The sequence below is a fragment of the Ictidomys tridecemlineatus genome, chromosome 6 (genome assembly GCF_052094955.1).
Source record: "Ictidomys tridecemlineatus isolate mIctTri1 chromosome 6, mIctTri1.hap1, whole genome shotgun sequence".
Taxonomy (NCBI): Eukaryota; Metazoa; Chordata; class Mammalia; order Rodentia; family Sciuridae; genus Ictidomys; species Ictidomys tridecemlineatus.
Window position 1 is genome coordinate 112,690,799 of NC_135482.1, and position 19,411 is coordinate 112,710,209.

The window sequence follows — 19,411 nt, forward strand, 5'->3', positions numbered from 1 at the left end:
ATCAAAATCAGGGTCTCACACAACCTAGGCAGGTCCTCTTCAGCTGAGCTACACCCACAGCCCTCTTTTAGTTGGCTTTATCATAGTCAGCTTTTTAAAGAACAGATAGTATACAAAAAGAGAGAACTTACATATATTAATTTCTTAATTTCCTGTTGAGCTCATGTGTTTCTGAAGGTTCTGCTCTTTTTTCTCTATTCCTGGCAGAAACGTGGTCTTATTCTTTTCTGTTTTATCAGATTTCATTCAACAGCAGGTTCCCTTTGTTGCCCAGGCTGGACTCAAACTCATGGGCTCAAGTGATCCTTCTGCCTCAGCCTCCTGACTAATTGGTACTACAAGCATGTACTACCACACTTGGCTTCCAGATTTACTTTTAATAGACCCCAAAACATCTAGTTGTTATTGTTTCTTAGTGGTTGAAAAAAATATTTCCTAGCCTCCCTAGCCTTGACAATGTGATTTAATTTTGCATTTTCTGACTGAATAGTTTAATACTATAGTATTTTAATGGCTTCTATCTCCCTCTTTCAATAGTAACTTTCTTGTTGGTTTCAGGGGTTCAACTAGATATAGCTTCACAGTCTCTGGACCCAGAAGTATTTTTAAAAGTTAAATCTGAAATTGAAGAAGAGCTAAAATCCCTGGACAAAGAGATTTCTGAAGGTCTGTTTATTCTTATTTTTCTAGTCAATTAGCATATTCTTTCTGGTTAGTTTGGTTTTCTGTGGCTTAGTTTGATTTTCATAGTAAGTTATTCTCAACATTACACAACTTAACTGGTATGGGATTATAAGGATATGAAACTAGAAGGTAGCCTTTTTTTCTTTTCCTGGGGGACATATTTGTAAGTTTCTCAACTATACCCTACCATTTAAATGTAGCCTTCTCTGGTTTTAAGCAATGAATTAAATGATGTTAAGGTTCTTTCCATTCAATATGATTTGATTTATATTTGGTAACTTTATAACTAATAACAGCATGAAAGAGAGAGCTTCTCGTTTTTACATGTATATAAGCTATAGAGTGTTATAGTGTAAGTATAATTTTCTAGCCACATATTTTGCACTGAACACTACTTCATCGTAAGTTTTAAAAATAATTGTCATTCTACTAGCTGTGTGAAATTATAGTCATTAAATGAACATTTACCCAATTGTTCCTTTATTATTGAGAGGAACATATGGTTACTTCCTGTTTTGCCTTCCACAAATAATTCTACGTTGAACGTTTTGCTCAGTGATTTTAAAAAATGACTTTATTGAGGTATATTTCACATACCCTAAAATTTACCCATTTAGAAGTTGCAGTTAAGTGATTTTTCATATATACACAGAATTATGTAACCATCCCATAATCTAAATTAAGAATACTTTCAACTCTACAAAAAGAAATACTGTGCAGATTAATAATCACCTCCACTAACCCCACCCCAGTCCCACCCAAAGCAACCACTGATCTGCTTTCTATTTCTGTGACTTTGCCTATTCCAGGTATATCTGTAAATGGAATCATGTACTATGTGGGTTTTTTGTGACTGACTTCTTTTACTTAGCACAAGGTTTTTAAGGATCATTCATGTTGTAGCAGGTATCAGTATTTCATTATTTTTTGCTGTTGAATAATATTCCATTGTATGGATATGCCATATTTTGTTTATCCATTCATCAGTTGATAGACATTGATGGACATGGAAGTTGTTTCCAGTTTTTCACTATTATGTATGATGCTGCTGTGAATGTTCTTGTACACATTTTTTAGAGCTTTATAATTATACACAGTAGTTGGATTCATCCCAACAAACTCATACATGCATGGAAATTGATTACCCTTTTCCTTCCCATCCCCCCTTCCATCCCCCATTCTCCTTCCTCTGCTCTACTAGAATTTGTTTTACAGTACTGGGGATTGAACCCAGGGCCTTGTGCAGGCAAGGCAAGCACTCTACCAACTGAGTTATATCTCCAGTCCACTACCTAATAATCTTTAATGAGCAAATTTATAAATCATGTTTATAAATCAGTTACCTGTTAATACAGAAAGAATCTGAATAGAAATATATAAATAATCCAAAAGCCTGTTGATCTTCTCTTTTATATTCATTTTATCAACTTTTTTAAAAAATGGTATTGGAGATTGAACCCACAGCTTTGTGCATGCAAGGCAAGAACTCTATATCTATATCCCCAGCCCTTCATTTTATCATTTTAATTTATTAAATTTCCAATTCTCTCTTAAGTCTTGATACATAGTCTCCCCTCCCCCCCCCCCTTTTGAGATGAGGTCTCACCAGGTTGCCCAGGCTGGTCTCTAATTCCCAGGCTCAAGCACTCTTCCCACCTTAGCCTCTTAAGTAGCTGGGACTAGAGGTCAGCCACAGCACCCAGTTTCTTCATGTACATTTTGATATTAGAAGTGCTGCATAATAAAATGGGCAAAAGGGAGAAAGGAAAAAAGAGCAACAAAAGGTGTAAATATTATCCAGAGGTAATCATTAAAATGAATACTCTAGGGGCTGGGGTTGTGCTAGAAGTAGAGCACTTGCCTAGCATGCGTGAGGCACTGGGTTCGATTCTCAGCACCACATAAAGTAAAATAAAGACATTGTGTCCATCTATAAGAAAAAAAATAAGTATTTAAAAAAATGAATACTCTAAAGCTTGCTCAGACAGCAAAGTAATTATGAACTCTGTAGGCATTTGCATCTTTCTTGGATGTAAGCAAGGTGTATTAAAATTTGCAGCCTTCTAGGAACAAGCTAAGATGAATGCACAGCATTTTATGAAAATAATTGGTAACTCTGAGGAGTGGATGTAAACTACTTGCTTTACTGGGATTCTGTGCTTACATCCAGCTTGCACCCTAAAATGACAGTCATTCTCCCTATTCTTCCTAGAGTCAGGGAATGGATAAGTCTCTATAACATGAAGTTGGGAAATAGAGAAGCTGGTAATTTGAACTAAGAAGAGGTAGAATTTGATTATGATTAATTTTTCCATATTTGGCTCTTATATTACCTTCATAGTTTTAAAATTTATCTGTAGAAATAATTGAGATAGAAAGTTCATTTTAATAAGAAATGAAAGCAATGGACTCATTTTCTGAGTTGGAATACACTCATCATAGAGTGTGATTTAAGAAGTGGTGCATTTATAAAAGCAAAAACAAAACCTTAAAAATAAATATCAAGAGAAGAATAATAGAGCCTAGAGTTAACTCTCATTTATTATTCTTATGCTAAATTGGCCAGTAGGCATAAACTAAATTGGTTAGATATTCCCCCTCTGTGCTGGGGATAGAACCCAGGGCCTCTCCCATGCTAGGATTCCAGTAAGCAATATCCATAGCCCTGTTAGTGTATTTTGACATGTCAGTATAGTTGCTTTCTTCTTTTAAAACTGATTTTCCATTAAAACTCTGCCTTTAAAAAAACTCTAAAAATTAAGCACACTTATTAAAATTGTATTTGTTTTTTATGGCTGAAATAAAATCATGTAAGTAAAAAAAAAAACCTCTAAATTAGAACCTATCAACTTTTATATTCCAGATAAGATTAATATCTATAATGCTTATCTGACCTTTATAAGTGGTTATAACTATTAACTTTTTCCTAATATTAAATATCTTAGTCCCATGAGCTTTTTTAGTACAGCTTTTGATATTATTTACTAAATTGGTTTTTCTCTTGCCTTGTCTTCAGCCTTCACCAGCACAGGCTTTGACCGTCACACTTCTCCAGTGTTTAGCCCTGCTAACCCAGAAAGCTCAATAGAAGACTGCTTGGCCCATCTTGGAGAAAGAGTATTGCAGGAACTGAAAGAACCTCTGCATAAAGCATTGCAAATGCTCCTCAGCCAGTGAGTTACCATTGCTGAGTGGGAATGTGCTTCTCTAAGTAGTCTCGGATCTCTCATGCGGCGCTGGATTGGTTAAGGCTTTGTTTTAGGTGAACAGTGTCATTTCTTTTCTCACTTTTCTTCGCTTTTTTTTCTTTTGCTTTCCCAAAGCATCTCTGTGTTTTGAATGACAACTTTGCCTCTAAGTAGTGATTTAACTGTTCCGACAAAGATTTGATGGTTTGTATTATTTATTGAGCTATCAGATTTCAATGGATGCATTTAACCGTGTTGTAAACACAAGCTATTGCACTTGTTCTGACCACTTTTTACTATGGTTCTTTCTAGTTGGCCAACATAGATATAATTGCTGGGGTTTTATGCATTATAATTTGATATCAGCATTATATTTTAGATTGTATTTAAGATTATATTCATATCCCAGATATCGCTAAACGTTAGGACTTCTGTCCATGGAACTACTTTCACATTCTTTTTTTTTTTTTTAATTTTTATTGTAGACAATATTTGTATTGTCTACAATAAAAATATTTTTAAAATATATTTTTGTTTTTAAATATTTTTATTTTACTTATTTATTTTTATGTGGTACTGAGGATCGAACCCAGTGCCTCACATGTGCTAAGCAAGTGCTCTACTACTGAGCTACAAACCAGCCCTACTTTCACATTCTTATAGTAGACTTCCTTCCTAGCTATGCATCAACCATATTAAAGCTAGAAACTTATTAATAAAAATGAAAGTATATTAAAATAGAACAAATTCATTTGTTGTAAATCTTAAAAAGTTATTTTTTTCTAGTTCTTTGCTGACAATTATTAAGGAATTGATGTGAGATAGCGACATATTTATCTTAATGAAGATTGACAACTTTATAAAATAGGAAGAAGACTGTTGTTTATTAAAAGGGCCAAAATTCAGATGCTAAATTACTGTTGTAGTACTTTACTACAACAATAATTTCTTTTATGTAGGGACAATTTATATATTTGTTGCAAGGAAGCAATTTTAGGAGAATTCAGTTATATGAACAAACAGAAAACTCCTAATTATACTTAGGGAAATGAAATCATATTTGAAATTTTTTTTAAATATATATATTTTTTAGGTGTAGATGGACACAACACAATGCCTTTATTTTTATGTGGTGCTGAAGATCAAACCCGGGTCCTGCCCGTGCTAGGCGAGCTCTCTACCGCTGAGCCACAATCCCAGCCCCATATTTGAATTTTTTAATCTTAAAAAGTTTGTTTAAGCCAGGCATGGTGGCTCATACCTGTAATCTCAGTGACTCAGGAGGTTGAGGCAGGAGGTTTGCAAGTTCAAACCTAGCCTCCGCAACTTAGCGTAAACAACTCAGTGAGACCCTGCCCCCTATTAAATAAATAAAGAAAGAAAGAAAGCCAGGAATATGGCTCAACAATCCCTGGTACCAAAAAAAAAAAAATGTTTTAAGATAAAAGTGAAAGAAATATAGGTGCCAGGAAATAGAACTTAAATAGGAAATGTGGATCAAAATAGTGATGTCAAAATGTGTTCAGTGGAGCCTTAAGCACTGAGGTTGCTATAGGAGCCCCTGAAAAGGTAAGGGGTAGATTGAGTTAGTGGGGCTTATTAGGACCACTCTACTCTTCTTAAGCCAGGATGCTATTCTTCCATATGTTTTTTATATATGAAGTTTCATGTAAGGTTTGAAGAAAGAAATTTGCAACTTTGACAAAAAGTGATAGGCACAGGCAAAAGATTCTGTTTCTAATTTGATGGAAACCATTTATGGCTTTGAAACCTTTTCATTCTTTTTTTTTTTTTTAATATTTTTTAGTTGTTAATAGACCTTTATTTATTTATATGTGGTGCTGAGAATCAAACCAGTGCCTCACACATGCCAGGCAAGTGTGCTACTGCTGAGCCCCAGCCCCAGCCCCTGAAACCTTTTCATTCTTTATGTCAGTTTTTTCATTTGTTAACTTTAACTTTGCTTTGATAATATCAACTTTTCCAAGAAGAGTATCATATAGTTGTTTTCTTTTTAATATTGTTCCTGGAGTCTTTTTGTAATCTACAGAAAAAAATTTGATCTCATCTCACTATAAATTATGTTTGCAAGAAAATTGGTTTAGATGAATGTTTTCCCAAGCCTTGAATACCAGTGTAGTTATTTTAATATATTTTAGTTGTCAGTGGATCTTTATTTTTTATATGCGGTGATAAGAATCGAACCCAGTGCCTCACACATGCTAGGCAAGTACTCTAATGAGCCACAACCCCAGCCCCAGCATAGCAAAGTCAGATCTTCCTGTGAATAAAATTTTTTCAGAAGTCTACTTTTGAAAGTTTTAAATTTTGTTACTAATACCTTGAAAATAACTAACTGGTAATATATTAGAAGTATTATACAGGTTGAAGGCAATATCTTAAGGTGGAAAATACCATCTGCTCCTCCAAACAGTTTTGTTAAAGTAGGAAATTACAGTAATGCTGAACTCTTCATGCGGAACACCAGCAATTTTAAAAGGTACCCACCTCTCTTTTTTTTTTTTTGCTCTAAGGCCTGATTAGGTTATTCATCTTCTTAATTTTTCTATGTATTAGATTTTTTTTGAATGTTTTAAGCTGCTGCATCTCTTACGTGTACATGTAATGTTTCAAATCATGTTTCATTCTGAAGGATGCTAAAGTACTTTAGCCTGATAGACACGCTACCTATAAGGACTACTGTGACCCACAGCAGCATCAAACAGTTCAGGAAAGGAAGTGAAGGGACTGATGTACACAAGTAAAACTTCAGGGAGAATATAGGTAGGTAGACTACATAGTATCTACTGAAGTTCAAGCTTTACCAGAATGTAGTGTATACTCCATGGCTTCTTGAAAAAATACTAAGCTTACTTTAATGAGAATGTGATATCAGGAAGGTAGTACATACTGTATCCATCTTACCATTAAGAAGATCATCCCTGGTATTTCAGTATCACTCTAATATTGATTTGATATTGATGTGTATAAAAGATTTTATGTATGTCTTCAGAACTGTTTTCTGAAATATCTAAACCAGTGCTATTCAGTAAATATAATGCAAATCAAATATATGCAATTAAAATTTTTTGGCAGCCACATACAAAGTATGAAATTAATTTCTAAAATTTAATAATACATTTTCAGCCTAGTATATTCAAATTTCATTTTAACACATACTCAGTATAAAAAATTATTAGTGGGTTAGACTACATTCTTTTTACTTACTGTTTAAAATTCAGCGTGTAGATTATACTTTAAGCACAACATAGCCACATTCAAATGCTCATTAGCCATATGTGGCATTGAGACATTGTCAAGGCTTTTGTCAAAATCCTCACTTGAAATGGGAGCAGTGTGACCTTTGGAGTCAGATCTAATTGAGCTTGAATTCCTACTTTGTTCTTTCTAGCTTTGATATGTGATATAAAATATACATACATAGAAATATTCTACCTATCATAATAGGCTATCAATAAATTGTAACCGTTATCAATCTTAAATATTCATAGGCTGAAGAAATCAGACCCGAGTGGTCAGAGCAGAAAATGCCTTTGAAGTGGAATTTTAAAGTCCCTATAGAGAGCTAAAATTGTAGCTTAATGGTAGAGAGCTCATCTAGCATGTGTAAGACCTTGGTTTGATTCCCAGCACTACACACAAAACAAACAAAAAAGCTCTAAAATCCTACAAAAGCAAGACTTCTTCATCCTTTTTACATGTCTGTTAACACTTTGCCCAAAACGGGGTTGGGGGTCTTGAATCTATTATCCAAGCTATTATGCCTTTATGTCTTATTTAGCACAATTTTTTGTGTTTGTTTAATTTGCACATGAGATCAGTGTTTAAAATATAGTACTTTAAAGCCCTTCAACAAATTAATGAGACTTTGCTGTCATCACTCAGTGATTTCAGGATTTTTTTTGTCTGTTTTTTTTTGTTTTGTTACTGGGGATTGAACCCAGGGGTGCTTTACCACTGAGTCATCTCCCCAGCCCTTTTTATTTTTTATTTTGAGACACGGTCTCAGTTGCTTAGGCCCTCACTAAGTTTCTGAGACTGGCCTCGAATTTGGAGTCCTCCTGCCTCAGCCTCCCAAGTTACTGGGATTACAAGCATACGCCACCACACCTGGCAATGATTTAGGTTTTTGATATGACTAGAACTTGCATGTAAATAATCAGGCTAATTTCCTTGCCCTCCAGGATTCTATTTTTTATTATTGTTATTTTCTGATCCCTCCAGGATTTTATATCATAAGACTACAAGTTAAAAATAGGACACCAACTAATTATAACAAATAAAATAAATAGGGCACCAAGCCAGGCATGATGGCACATGCCTTTAATCCAAGCAGCTTGGGAGGCTGAGGCAGGAGGATCATGAGTTCAAAGCCAACCTCAGCAACTCAGCAAGACCCTGTCTCTAAATAAAATATAGTGGTTAAGTACCCCTGGGTTTAATCCTCAGTACCAAAAAAAGAAAAGGCACAATTTTTGACATTATTTATTCTAATTCCTTGTATCCTTAGTTTGAAAATCTTCCAGTAACATGTTTCTTTTTCTTTTTTTTTTTAGAAAAATTTTTTGGGTTGTAGATGTACACAAATCTTTATTTTGTTTATTTATTATAATGTGGTGCTGAGGATCAAACCCAGTACCTCACACTTATTATTCAAATGCTCTACCACTGAGCTACAATCCCAGCTCCAGTAACATATTTCTTTAGTTCTTAAATATTATAGATGTTTGGCTTTTAAAAGTGTTAAAATTATACTTTTAATTTATTTGTTGTTATTTGATATTAATAACCCAAGTATTTATCTGCAACATAAATAAGTTCTATCAGATAATTTCTAAGTAATTATAAAAAAATTTATTAGATGGTACATTTATCTTACTATTTTAATAACTACTTTCCCAAATATGCATCTAATGCTATAGAATGCTTGGAAAAAGTGCAGCCCAAATACTAAAAACCATATCTTATATAAAACAATATGTTGAATAATCTTAGTCACTTTAGCAAAAGATTCAACAAAACAATAGTGTCTTTATATTTATTCATCTGAAAATTTAGAATTTTTCTTTTTTGTGACACAGACTTTTAAAAAATTCTCTACAGGCCAGTGACATATCAGGCATATCGTGAATGTACACTGGAGACTGCAGTTCATGCCAGCGGCTGGAGCAAGGTATTAACCAAATTATCTTTATTCTTACAAGATTTTAGTGTGATAATGGTAAAGTATAGGAGGAATCATTAGAGTATTACATTAAGAAAGTGTTACAGCTCTTTAATGCGTAAATATAACTATGTTAAGTGGATATTTCTTATTTAATTGTTGTTTTGATTAATACTACTTCTGCTTGGCCCAAAAATATGTCCCTCATAGTATGTTCTCCTTCCTTTCTGCACACTCTGAATTTCCCATCATTTCTTCATTTCCTTGTATTAGAAGTGACTTTTATCTCCATATGGTTATTTATTAAAATGTGAGTATATCTTGGAGAAGATTGACTTCTTTTGAGAGATATATTCTTCTTGTTTTCTTAACTAATATCATTTGTGTCTTATTGTTTGAAAGTATTTTGTGTCACATCCCAGCTGATTATCACGACCATCCTTTTAAGAAGGCAGAATGAATTTTATTAGATTTTTGTATTGTTTATTAGGTCAGATGACTAATCAGGGAAAAAAAGAAAGAAATTGCCTAGGTCTTCTTAACTAATAAATATTGGAGCCAACACTAGAGCTAAGATCTAAATTAGAAAATTTTAACCTCAGAGGGTTTTTTTTGTTGTTGTTCTTGTTTGCTATACCATACTGTCTGTCCATTATCTTAGACTGTATTTTCTACTTATCACCTTGGAAAGGTGAGTATAAGAGGATGTAATATGAAGACGTATGGCCCCCAGGTGATTTAGCATCAGGGAGGAAAAATTTCAGCACCAATATTCAGTATGCCTAGAGGATTGTTTACAGGACCACTCTCAGATACCAAAATTCGTTATGTTCAAGTTCCTTGTATAAAATGGTGTAGTATTTGCATATAACTCTATATGCACTTCTCCTGTGTCCTTTAAATCATCTCTAGATTACTTAATTTAACTAATACACTGTAAATGCTATATAGGTACTTGTTATACTATATTGTTTAGAGAATGACAAGGAAAAACATTTGTGCATGTTCAGTGCAGATGCAGTTTTCCAAATATTTGCAGTCCAAGATTGGATATAGAACACAAGGATATGGAAGGCTGGCTGTAAATAGGTCAGACAGTGTGACCATATGTGCCTAATTGATGTATATTAGGTATGCAATCTGATTTATTTCAAATCTCAGCTTTTTTAAAAAAAATTTAATTGGTAGTCAACATTGTTTTTATCATGTACAACATGGTGTTTTGAAGTGTGTATACATTGTAGAGTATTTAAATCTAGCTGATTAACAAATGTGTGACCTCATTTATCATTTTTGTGGTAAAAACACACACTCAGCCTCTTCACATTTTTCAAGATTGCAATATATTGTCATTGATTATGGTCATCATGCTATGCAATAGATCTTTTGAAATATATTCCTCCTATCTAATGATAATTATGTATCCTTTGAACAAGGTCTCCCTATCTCTTTCTCTTCTTAACTATTGCAGTCTCTTGTAACCATTACATCTCCTTGTTTAACTAGATCTGCTTCTTTGAGATCAAAATTTTTTTAGTTTCTCAAACATCAGCTTTATCACAGATAAAATTTATTTAGGCAAGTAAATTAAGCTTTCTGAATCTTAGTTTTCTCATCTGTGAAATGGAGACAATACTACTAACTTTATACATTTAATTAGAACTAGTTGAGGTTATATGTGTAGCACATTATCTGTCACCATAAAAAGCATTCAGTAAAAGGTAAAAGATTTATACCAGGAAGAGAGACCAGAGTAGTATTATAAGCACTCAGCAAACAGCAACTAATGTACTAGTTTCTGTTTTTGTTTTTCAGTGCTTGGGATGAAATGCAGGGTCTTACACATAGTAGGCAAGCGTGATACTACTGAGCTTCAACTCCAGCCCTTCTTAATTTTACTTTATTTTATTTACTTATGTATATTTTTTGCAGTACTGAGATTTGAACCCAGGGTCTCACACATTCTAGGCAAGTGCCGGACCACTGAGCCCTACACTTTGATTTTGAGACAAGGTCTTACAAAATTGCCAAAGCTGACCTTGAATTTGAGATTCTCCTCCCTCAGTCTCTTCAGACTCTGGAATTAGAGGCATATGCCACTGTACCTGGCTTAATATACTAGTTTTAATACACAAGACCTTGTCCTTATGCATCATATAACAATGGAGGTTTATTTTGAGGATGTATCCTTAGGCGACCTCATTATGTGAACATGTGAAGTGTATACAAATTAAGACTGGTACGGGTCTGGGATTGTGGCTCAGGGGTAGAGTGCTCACCTAGCACGTGCAAGGCACTGGGTTCGATCCTCAGCACCACATAAAAATAAAATAAAGGTATTGTGTCCAACTAAAACTAAATAAACAAAATATTTTTAAAAATTAAAACTGGTACAATGTCACTAGGTAGTATAATCTTACAGGACCACTGACCTGTGGTTCATTTTTGACTGAAACGTTATGCATCACATGACTATTGTTACTTGTATAGAGTTTCAGAGTGTTTCTTAGTTCATAATTTATTAAAATATATTTTTTCCTCATTTTTTTGGAACAAAGAAAAATACAGACATTTTATATTCATTTTATAAATTACAATGAGCTTGGTAATGATATATTTCTTAATATATCAAGCATCATATACTTAGGTAATAATTTTACTAGTTTTCTTCTCCTAGTTTTCTTTTCTTTCTGTTGCTTCTATCTAGTAACTGTTAGAGTAAATTCTTGTATGCCCTACCCTTCACTGCTCCCATTCTAGAATGATCATAAAAAATCTAAGTCAACCTGGTCTTCACTGCCCTTTTTCACCCTTTTTGTATCCATTTCCTGTTAAATGGATGGTCCCTCATCTGGATCAGGGGGCCAACTGTTGACTTATTTAAGAAGCTGTGGTTTAAATACCTCAAGTTAATGAGGCATGCCAATTAGAATATTACATTTTCTGCTGAATCTAGTATTACTTTCCTTCTAAATTCTCAAGGACTAAAAAGAATCTGGTTTATGATATTAGGCTGCTGAAATCTACCCTCCCTCATTCCAATTAAAATCTAGAATGGTTCACATAAAACAGTAAGCTTACAGTTTACATTCAGCATGAGGTTTGCAAAATTCCAGTCTTTTTTTTTTTAGTCCTCAACACCTTGTTTAGCCACCTGATAGAAGCAAAACTATACAACATCCCGCCATGTCACCCCAAAAACAATGTTTTTACTCTGTTTTGTTTTTGTTTGTTTACCATGCTGGAGTTTGAGCCCATAGACTCACACATACTATGTAAGCACTCTGTCACTGAACTGCATCTCCAGGCCACACTTTTTTGATAGCTGAATGGGTCATTAGCAAAGGACCTATAGTGCTTTTTAAAGGGGGAAACAAATAAAAGCTTAGGCATGGTGGAACATGCCAACATGCCTGTGATCCCAGTGGTTTGGGAGACTGACACGGGAGGATTGTAAATTTAAAACCAGCTTCAGCAACTTAGAGAGGCCCCAAAGCAACTTAGCAACACCCTATCTCAAAATAAAAAGGGCTGATGATATGGTTCAGTGGTTAAACGCCTCTGTGCTCAATCCTTGGTACCAAAAAAGTGGAGGGGGGGCAAAAATTTGATATAATATTGCTTGCTATCTAGCAAGTCAATAAAGCACCAATCAGAAAAAAAAAAATGTCTACAAAGCATGCCAGGTTAGGGACAAACTGAGTATCAATTCATTTGTAAAGAAATTTTTAAAGCATCTTTATAGAATAATCTTTAAATATGTTTAAAAGAGTAGATGGAAAAAGCTGGTTATGAGTATACATTAGTTATATGAGCTTTTGTTATTAAAAAAAAAAAAGGACATCAGACTGGGAGTGCAGCTTGGTGATAGAATTTGTGCTTACCATATGTGAGGCCCAAATATGTACATGTATAAATGTAGAAAAAAATATATATATATAATCTCAAAAAAATGATATTTGCCAAAATATTAAATAATCCATTGTAGCTATCTCGGAATTTACTGTAAGTGATTTTTTTTTTCCTTGTGGGTATTTTTTTTCCCTGTCTGCTTATAAAAAAGGAGAAAATGACCATCAAAGAGAAAAAAACCAAATCTGTTTTCATCTGTTTCTTCACATATTCTTCCTTCTCTTCCCCTAGATTAATGAAGTAGACCTTAGACATCATGTTTTATTCATAAACACATTAGTATATATTCCTAAGAATAATGTATTTCTTTTACCTTATTTTAGGGGATACTGGGAATAGAACCCAGGGCCTTGTTCATGCTAGGCAGGTATTCTGCCACTGAGCCACATCCTGAGTCCTATATCCTCTTTTTAAAACCTACTGATTGGGGCTGGGGTTGTGGCTCAGTGGTAGAGTGCTTACCTAGCATGTGTAAGGCACTTTGTTCGAGCCTCAGCACCACATAAAAATATACAAATAACACATAGAAAAAAACCTACTGATGCTATCATTAGCACACTTAAGAATATTAACAGTAATTCTTTAATATTGTCACATAATTTACTAGGTATTCATTTTCACTCATTCGTTTTTGTTACTGTGAGTTAAGCCCAGTGGAGTTAAGCTGCATCTATATCTCCTAGCTCCTTTTATTTTTTTATTTTGAGACTTAACATCTCACTAAGTTTCTAGACTGGCCTCTAACTTTTGATCCTCCTGCTTCAGCCTTCTGAGTATGCATCACTGTGCCCAGCTGCTAAATGTATTTTTAATTTAATTTTTAAATGTTTTAAGAAATTTCATCATAACTGTATGATTGTTTTCTTTCCACATTTTTATTGGTTCATTATTATAGTTATACATAATGATGGGATTTGTTGTTAAACATTTATACATGCACACAATATAACAATATAATTTGGCCAATATCTCTTCTCAACACTTTCCCCCTCCCTCACCTCCCTGATGCCTTTCCTCTACTGATCTCCCTTTGAGTCCTGCCCCTGCCCACTTTTTTTTTTCTTCCTCTTTTTTCTCTTACCTACACATATGAGAGAAAATATAACCCTTGACCTCCTGAGTAATGGTCCTTCGTTCCATCCGTTTTCCTGCAAATGTCAAACATGTTTTAAAGCTGGTTTATTTGAATCAAAGTCGGAACAAAGTCTGTGCATTGTTTTTGGTTGATATGTTTTGTTTTTTGTTCACTGAAATATAATTCACATAAAATTTGCCCTTCTGAAGTCAGGTCAGAGATTTTAGTATATCCACATTAGTTCATATAGACCTAGAAATGTGAATAGTGAGACCTTCTCAAAATGAATGGGAATTCAGTTTTATTTTAACATTAAAAAAACAAACAAAAAAAAAAAACCTTAGTGTCATGGTACACTCCTGTCATCCCAGATTCTCAGGGGGCTGAAGCAAGAGAATTGCAAGTTGGAGGCCATCTGGGCAATTTAGGAAAACTCTGTCTTCAAAATAAAAATTACAAATGGCTGAGTCTGTAGCTCAATGACAAAGCACCCCTGATTTCAATCCCCAGTATTGGAAAATTAATTAACTAATTAATTTAAAATAAAAAATAATATAAGAGGGATGAATACAAAACAATGTGGTTGCAGATTATATTGAATACTTTTTTGGAGGGGGTTACTGAGGATTGAACCCAGGGGCACTTTTACCATTGGGCTATATCCCCAGGCCTTTTTAATTTTTTGAGACAGAGTCTCATTAAGTCACTACAGACCTCCTAAATTACTGAGGCTGGCCTCAAACTCATGGTGCTTCTGCTTCAGCTTCTGGGATTACAGGCATGGACCACCATGCCCAGTAATATAGAATACATGTGGGTAGGAAAATGCCAAGTTAATGGCCATCAGTTGTAGAAGTAACTCATGAAGACTTAAAAAAAATTTTTTTTAGATATTGATGGGCTTTTATTTTGTTCATTTATTTATGTGCAGTGCTGAGAATAGAACGCAGTGCCTCACTCATGCTAGGCAAGTGCTCTATCACTGAGCCACAACCCTAGCTCCTCATGAAGCTTTTGTGCATAGGCAAATGAACTGGGTTTAACTATTTAAAGGTTATTTAAACCGTGTTTTAAAAAGTTGGAAGTCGAGCTGGGTATGTAGCTCAGTAGTAGAGCCTTTGCCTAACATATATGCAAGGCTCTGGGTTTAGTCCCCAGCACTGCAAAATAAATAAATAAAATAAACTTTAAAAAGTAAAAGCTAAAAGTCACTGTACAGGTCTGTGAAGAAAGTATGTCACGTAAGAAAGCCTTGTCTGTAATAGACATTTAACAGTTGTGTGAGGAATGAAGGGGGGAAAATAAGTCATCTGACACAACATACATCAACAAAAAAAGTGTTGTCAATCAAACTAGAAAATGGTAGTCCATAAAATGAAATTTCTACACCCTGGTGACTATATTTCAAGAAAGACAGAATGAGAAGATCAAGAAAAAGACAATTTAAAGAAAGAAATTAGGGGGCTGGCTTTGTGGCTCAGTGGTAGCGTGCTCGCCTAGCAAGCACGAGGCCTTGGGTTCGATCCTCAGCACCACATAAAAACAAATAAAGGTATTGTGTCCTACTACAACTAAAAAATAAACATTAAAAAGAAAAAAGAAAGAAATTAGGGCTGGGGTTGTGGCTCAGTAGTATAGAGTGGTTGTTTCACACATATGAGGCACTGGGTTTGATCCTCAATACCACATAAAAATAAAATAAAGGCATTGTGTCAATCTACAACTAAAAATAAAACATTAATAAGAAAAGAAAGAAAGTAATGTGATAAGAAGATTACATTTTGCCCAAATGTATAGTGAATGAGGGAATACAGTCAAATATTAAAATTGACAGAAGTGAAAGAGGATTGTAAAATCAGGGTATCTACTTTTTGATACATATGGAAAAGGTAATTTGGAACAATAAAAGAAATTCTAAAATGTTTGTACCTCATTTCCCCAAGAAGCAGTAGAGCTTATTATGAAGAGTTTCAAATTTTTATGTATTTATGGATTTTTGTGGGAAATAAAAATGTTTGAGGTTCAGAACATCTCAGGCCTTTGAAGCTCATAGGATATGAATAGCAAGGCTGACTGATAAGTCCCTTGCCTGTTCTTGCCCAAGGCAAAAATACTGGGGCTAGATGAACTTTTTTTTGTTCCTGTTTTTGTTAGCGTGATAGATTTTCTTATTATGGGAAAAGCCTAGCATATTTGTCTTTATAGCCCTATGTCTTTTCATTAGTGTTAAAAACTGGAGTTGTTCTAAAAGGTCAAAAAGTAAATGAATTTGTTTGTTTCATTCTCTGTCAGAGTTTAATATACACTCCTTTGGGGCTGCTTAGAAGCCAAAGAATATTAGTATGAAGTATAAACTCACTGGGTATTTTTATTTGTCCTCCTCTGTGGAAATATTTTGTCAGCCCTTAGTTATTTTCTTGGTAATCCAGTAACAAGTAACGAGAATTGGTTTCATTTCCTTGTGCATTCCTTCTGCCATCGTGTAGACCTTTTGATGTTTAGACAAGAGACTGCATACATATGGCTAGCTGAAATACTTAGTTTTTTCTTTTTTTTTTTTTTTTTAATGTTGGGGATCAAATGGAGGGACTCAGGAATGCTAGGCAAGTGCTCTCCTATTAATTCTTTTTTCAATATGTAATTCTTCTTTTTGTTTTTATTACTGAGGATTGAACCTAGGGCCTTGCATATACTAGGTAAGGACTCTACCACTTAGCTGCATTTTCAGCCCAATATGCAATTTTTTTTGTAGTTGTATATGGACAGAATGCCTTTATTTTGTTTGTTCATTTATATGTAGTACTAAGGACAGAAACTAGTGCCTCACACATGCTAGGCAAACTCTCTGCCACTGACCCACATCCCCAGCCCACATTTTTTTTTTTTTAAAGGCAACAGACTAGTTTGTTATAAATTTTGATGGCTTACCTTTTGTGTTATTAGGTACAGGTTATAATGCCTCCTTTTATATTTGATTTTTTATGATTTTTACAATATAGGTCATAATTCTTTTTTATTGGTTGTTCACAACATTACAAAGCTCTTGACATATCATACTTCGAACAATAGTTTCAAGTGAGTTATGAACTCCCATTTTTACCCCAAATACAGATTGCAGAATCACATAGGTTACACATTCACATTTTTACATAATGCCATACTAGTGACTGATGTATTCTGCTACCTTTCCTATCCTCTACTATCCCCCTCCCCCCATCTTCTCTTTCTATCCCATCTACTGTAATTCATTTCTCTCCTTATTTTTCTTCCAATTCCCCTCACAACCTCTTTTATGTAGTTTTTTATAACAATGAGGGTCTCTTTCCATTTCCATGCAATTCCACTTTTCTCTCTCTTTCCCTCCCATCTCGTGCCTTTGTTTAATGTCAATCTTTTCTTCCTGCTCTTCCTCCCTACTCTATTCTTAGTTGCTCTCATTATATCAAAGAAGACATTTGGTATTTGTTTTTTAGGGATTGGCTAGCTTCACTGAGCATAATCTGCTCTAATGCCATCCATTTCCCTGCAAATTCCATGATTTTGTCATTTTTTAGTGCTGCGTAATACTCCATAGTGTATAAATGCCACATTTTTTTAATCCATTCATCCATTGAAGGGCATCTGGGTTGGTTCCACAGTCTAGCTATTGTGAATTGTGCTGCTGTGAACATCGATGTGGCAGTATCCCTGTAGTACCCTCTTTTAAGGTCTTCAGGGAATAGACCAAGAAGGGCAATAACTGGGTCAAATGGTGGTTCCATTCCTAGCTTTCCCAGGAATCTCCATACTGCTTTCCAAATTGGCCGAACCAATTTGCAGTCCCACCAGCAATGTATAAGAGTACCCTTTTCCCCACATCCTCGCCAGCACTTGTTATTATTTGACTTCATAATGGCTGCCAATCTTACTGGAGTGAGATGGTATCTTAGGGTAGTTTTGATTTGCATTTCTCTGACTGCTAGAGATGGTGAGCATTTTTTCATGTATCTGTTGATTGATTGTATGTCCTCCTCTGAGAAGTGTCTGTTCAGGTCCTTGGCCCATTTGTTGATTGGGTTATTTGTTGTCTTATTGTCTAATTTTTTGAGTTCTTTGTAAACTCTGGATATTAAGGCTCTATCTGAAGTGTGGGGGGTAAAAATTTGTTCCCATGATGTAGGCTCCCGATTTACTTCTCTTATTGTTTCTCTTGCTGTGAAAAAACTTTTTAGTTTAAGTAAGTCCCATTTGTTGATTCTTCTTATTCACTCTTGTGCTATGGGTGTCCTGTTAAGGAATTTGGAGCCTGATCCCACAATATGTAGATCATAGCCAACTTTTTCTTCTATCATACGCAGAGTCTCTGATTTGATATCAAGGTCCTTGATCCATTTTGAGCTAATTTTTGTGCATGGTGAGAGGAGGGGATTCAGTTTCATTTTGTTGCATATGGATTTCCAGTTTTCCCAACACCATTTGTTGAAAATGCTATCCTTCCTCCATTGCATGCTTTTAGCCCCTTTATCGAATATAAGATAGTTGTAACTTTGTGGATTAGTCTCTGTATCCTCTATTCTGTACCATTGGTCTATCCACCTGTTTTGGTACCAGTACCATGCTGTTTTTGTTACTATTGCTCTGTAGTATAGTTTGAAATCTGGTATTGCTATACCACCTGATTCACACTTCCTGCTTAGAATTGCTTTTGCTATTCTGGGTCTTTTATTTTTCCATATGAATTTCATGATTGCTTTATCTATTTCTACAAGCAATGCCATTGGAATTTTGATTGGCATTGCATTAAACCTATAGAGGACTTTTGGTAATATCGCCATTTTGATGATGTTAGTTCTGCCTATCCATGAACAGGGTATATCTTTCCATCTTCTAAGATCTTCTTCTACTTCTCTTTTTAGGGATCTGTAGTTTTCATTGTATAAATCTTTCACCTCTTTTGTTAGATTGATTCCCAAGTATTTTATTTTTTTTGAGGATATTGTGAATGGAGTGGTTTTCCTTATTTCCATTTCAGAGGTTTTGTTGCTGATATATAGAAATGCCTTTGATTTGTGCGTGTTGATTTTATATCCTGCCACTTTGCTGAATTCATTTATTAGTTCTAGTAGTTTTTTTGTAGACCCTTTTGGGTCTTCTAGGTATAGAATCATGTCATCTGCAAATAGTGATAATTTAAGTTCTTCCTTTCCAATTTTTATTCCTTTAATTTCTTTCGTTTGTCTAATTGCTCTGGCCAGTGTTTCGAGAACTATATTGAATAGAAGTGGTGATAGAGGACATCCCTGTCTTGTTCCTGATTTTAAGGGGAATGCCTTCAATTTTTCTCCATTCAGAATGATGCTAGCCTGGGGCTAGCATGTTCAATCCTAT

The 19,411-nt window shown here is 34.6% G+C and overlaps 1 protein-coding gene across 11 annotated transcripts in view; it reads left to right on the forward strand.

Annotated features, from left to right (window-relative positions):
• The window catches only part of Bcl2l13 (BCL2 like 13), an 80,693-nt gene that overhangs the window by 37,009 nt on the left and 24,273 nt on the right, over positions 1 to 19,411 (forward strand). For 6 of the 11 annotated variants that reach the window (XM_078015546.1, XM_040281251.2, XM_040281252.2 and 3 more), the window contains 3 exons: positions 559 to 666; positions 3,701 to 3,857; positions 8,997 to 9,066. In XM_078015546.1, coding sequence (XP_077871672.1) covers positions 559 to 666; positions 3,701 to 3,857; positions 8,997 to 9,066 — 335 coding nt within the window. Of the gene's footprint in view, positions 1 to 558; positions 667 to 3,700; positions 3,947 to 6,525; positions 6,657 to 8,996; positions 9,067 to 19,411 lie in introns of those variants that run through there. The other 5 variants (XR_013423233.1, XR_005731988.2, XM_013365330.4 and 2 more) reach the window with 5 other exon arrangements.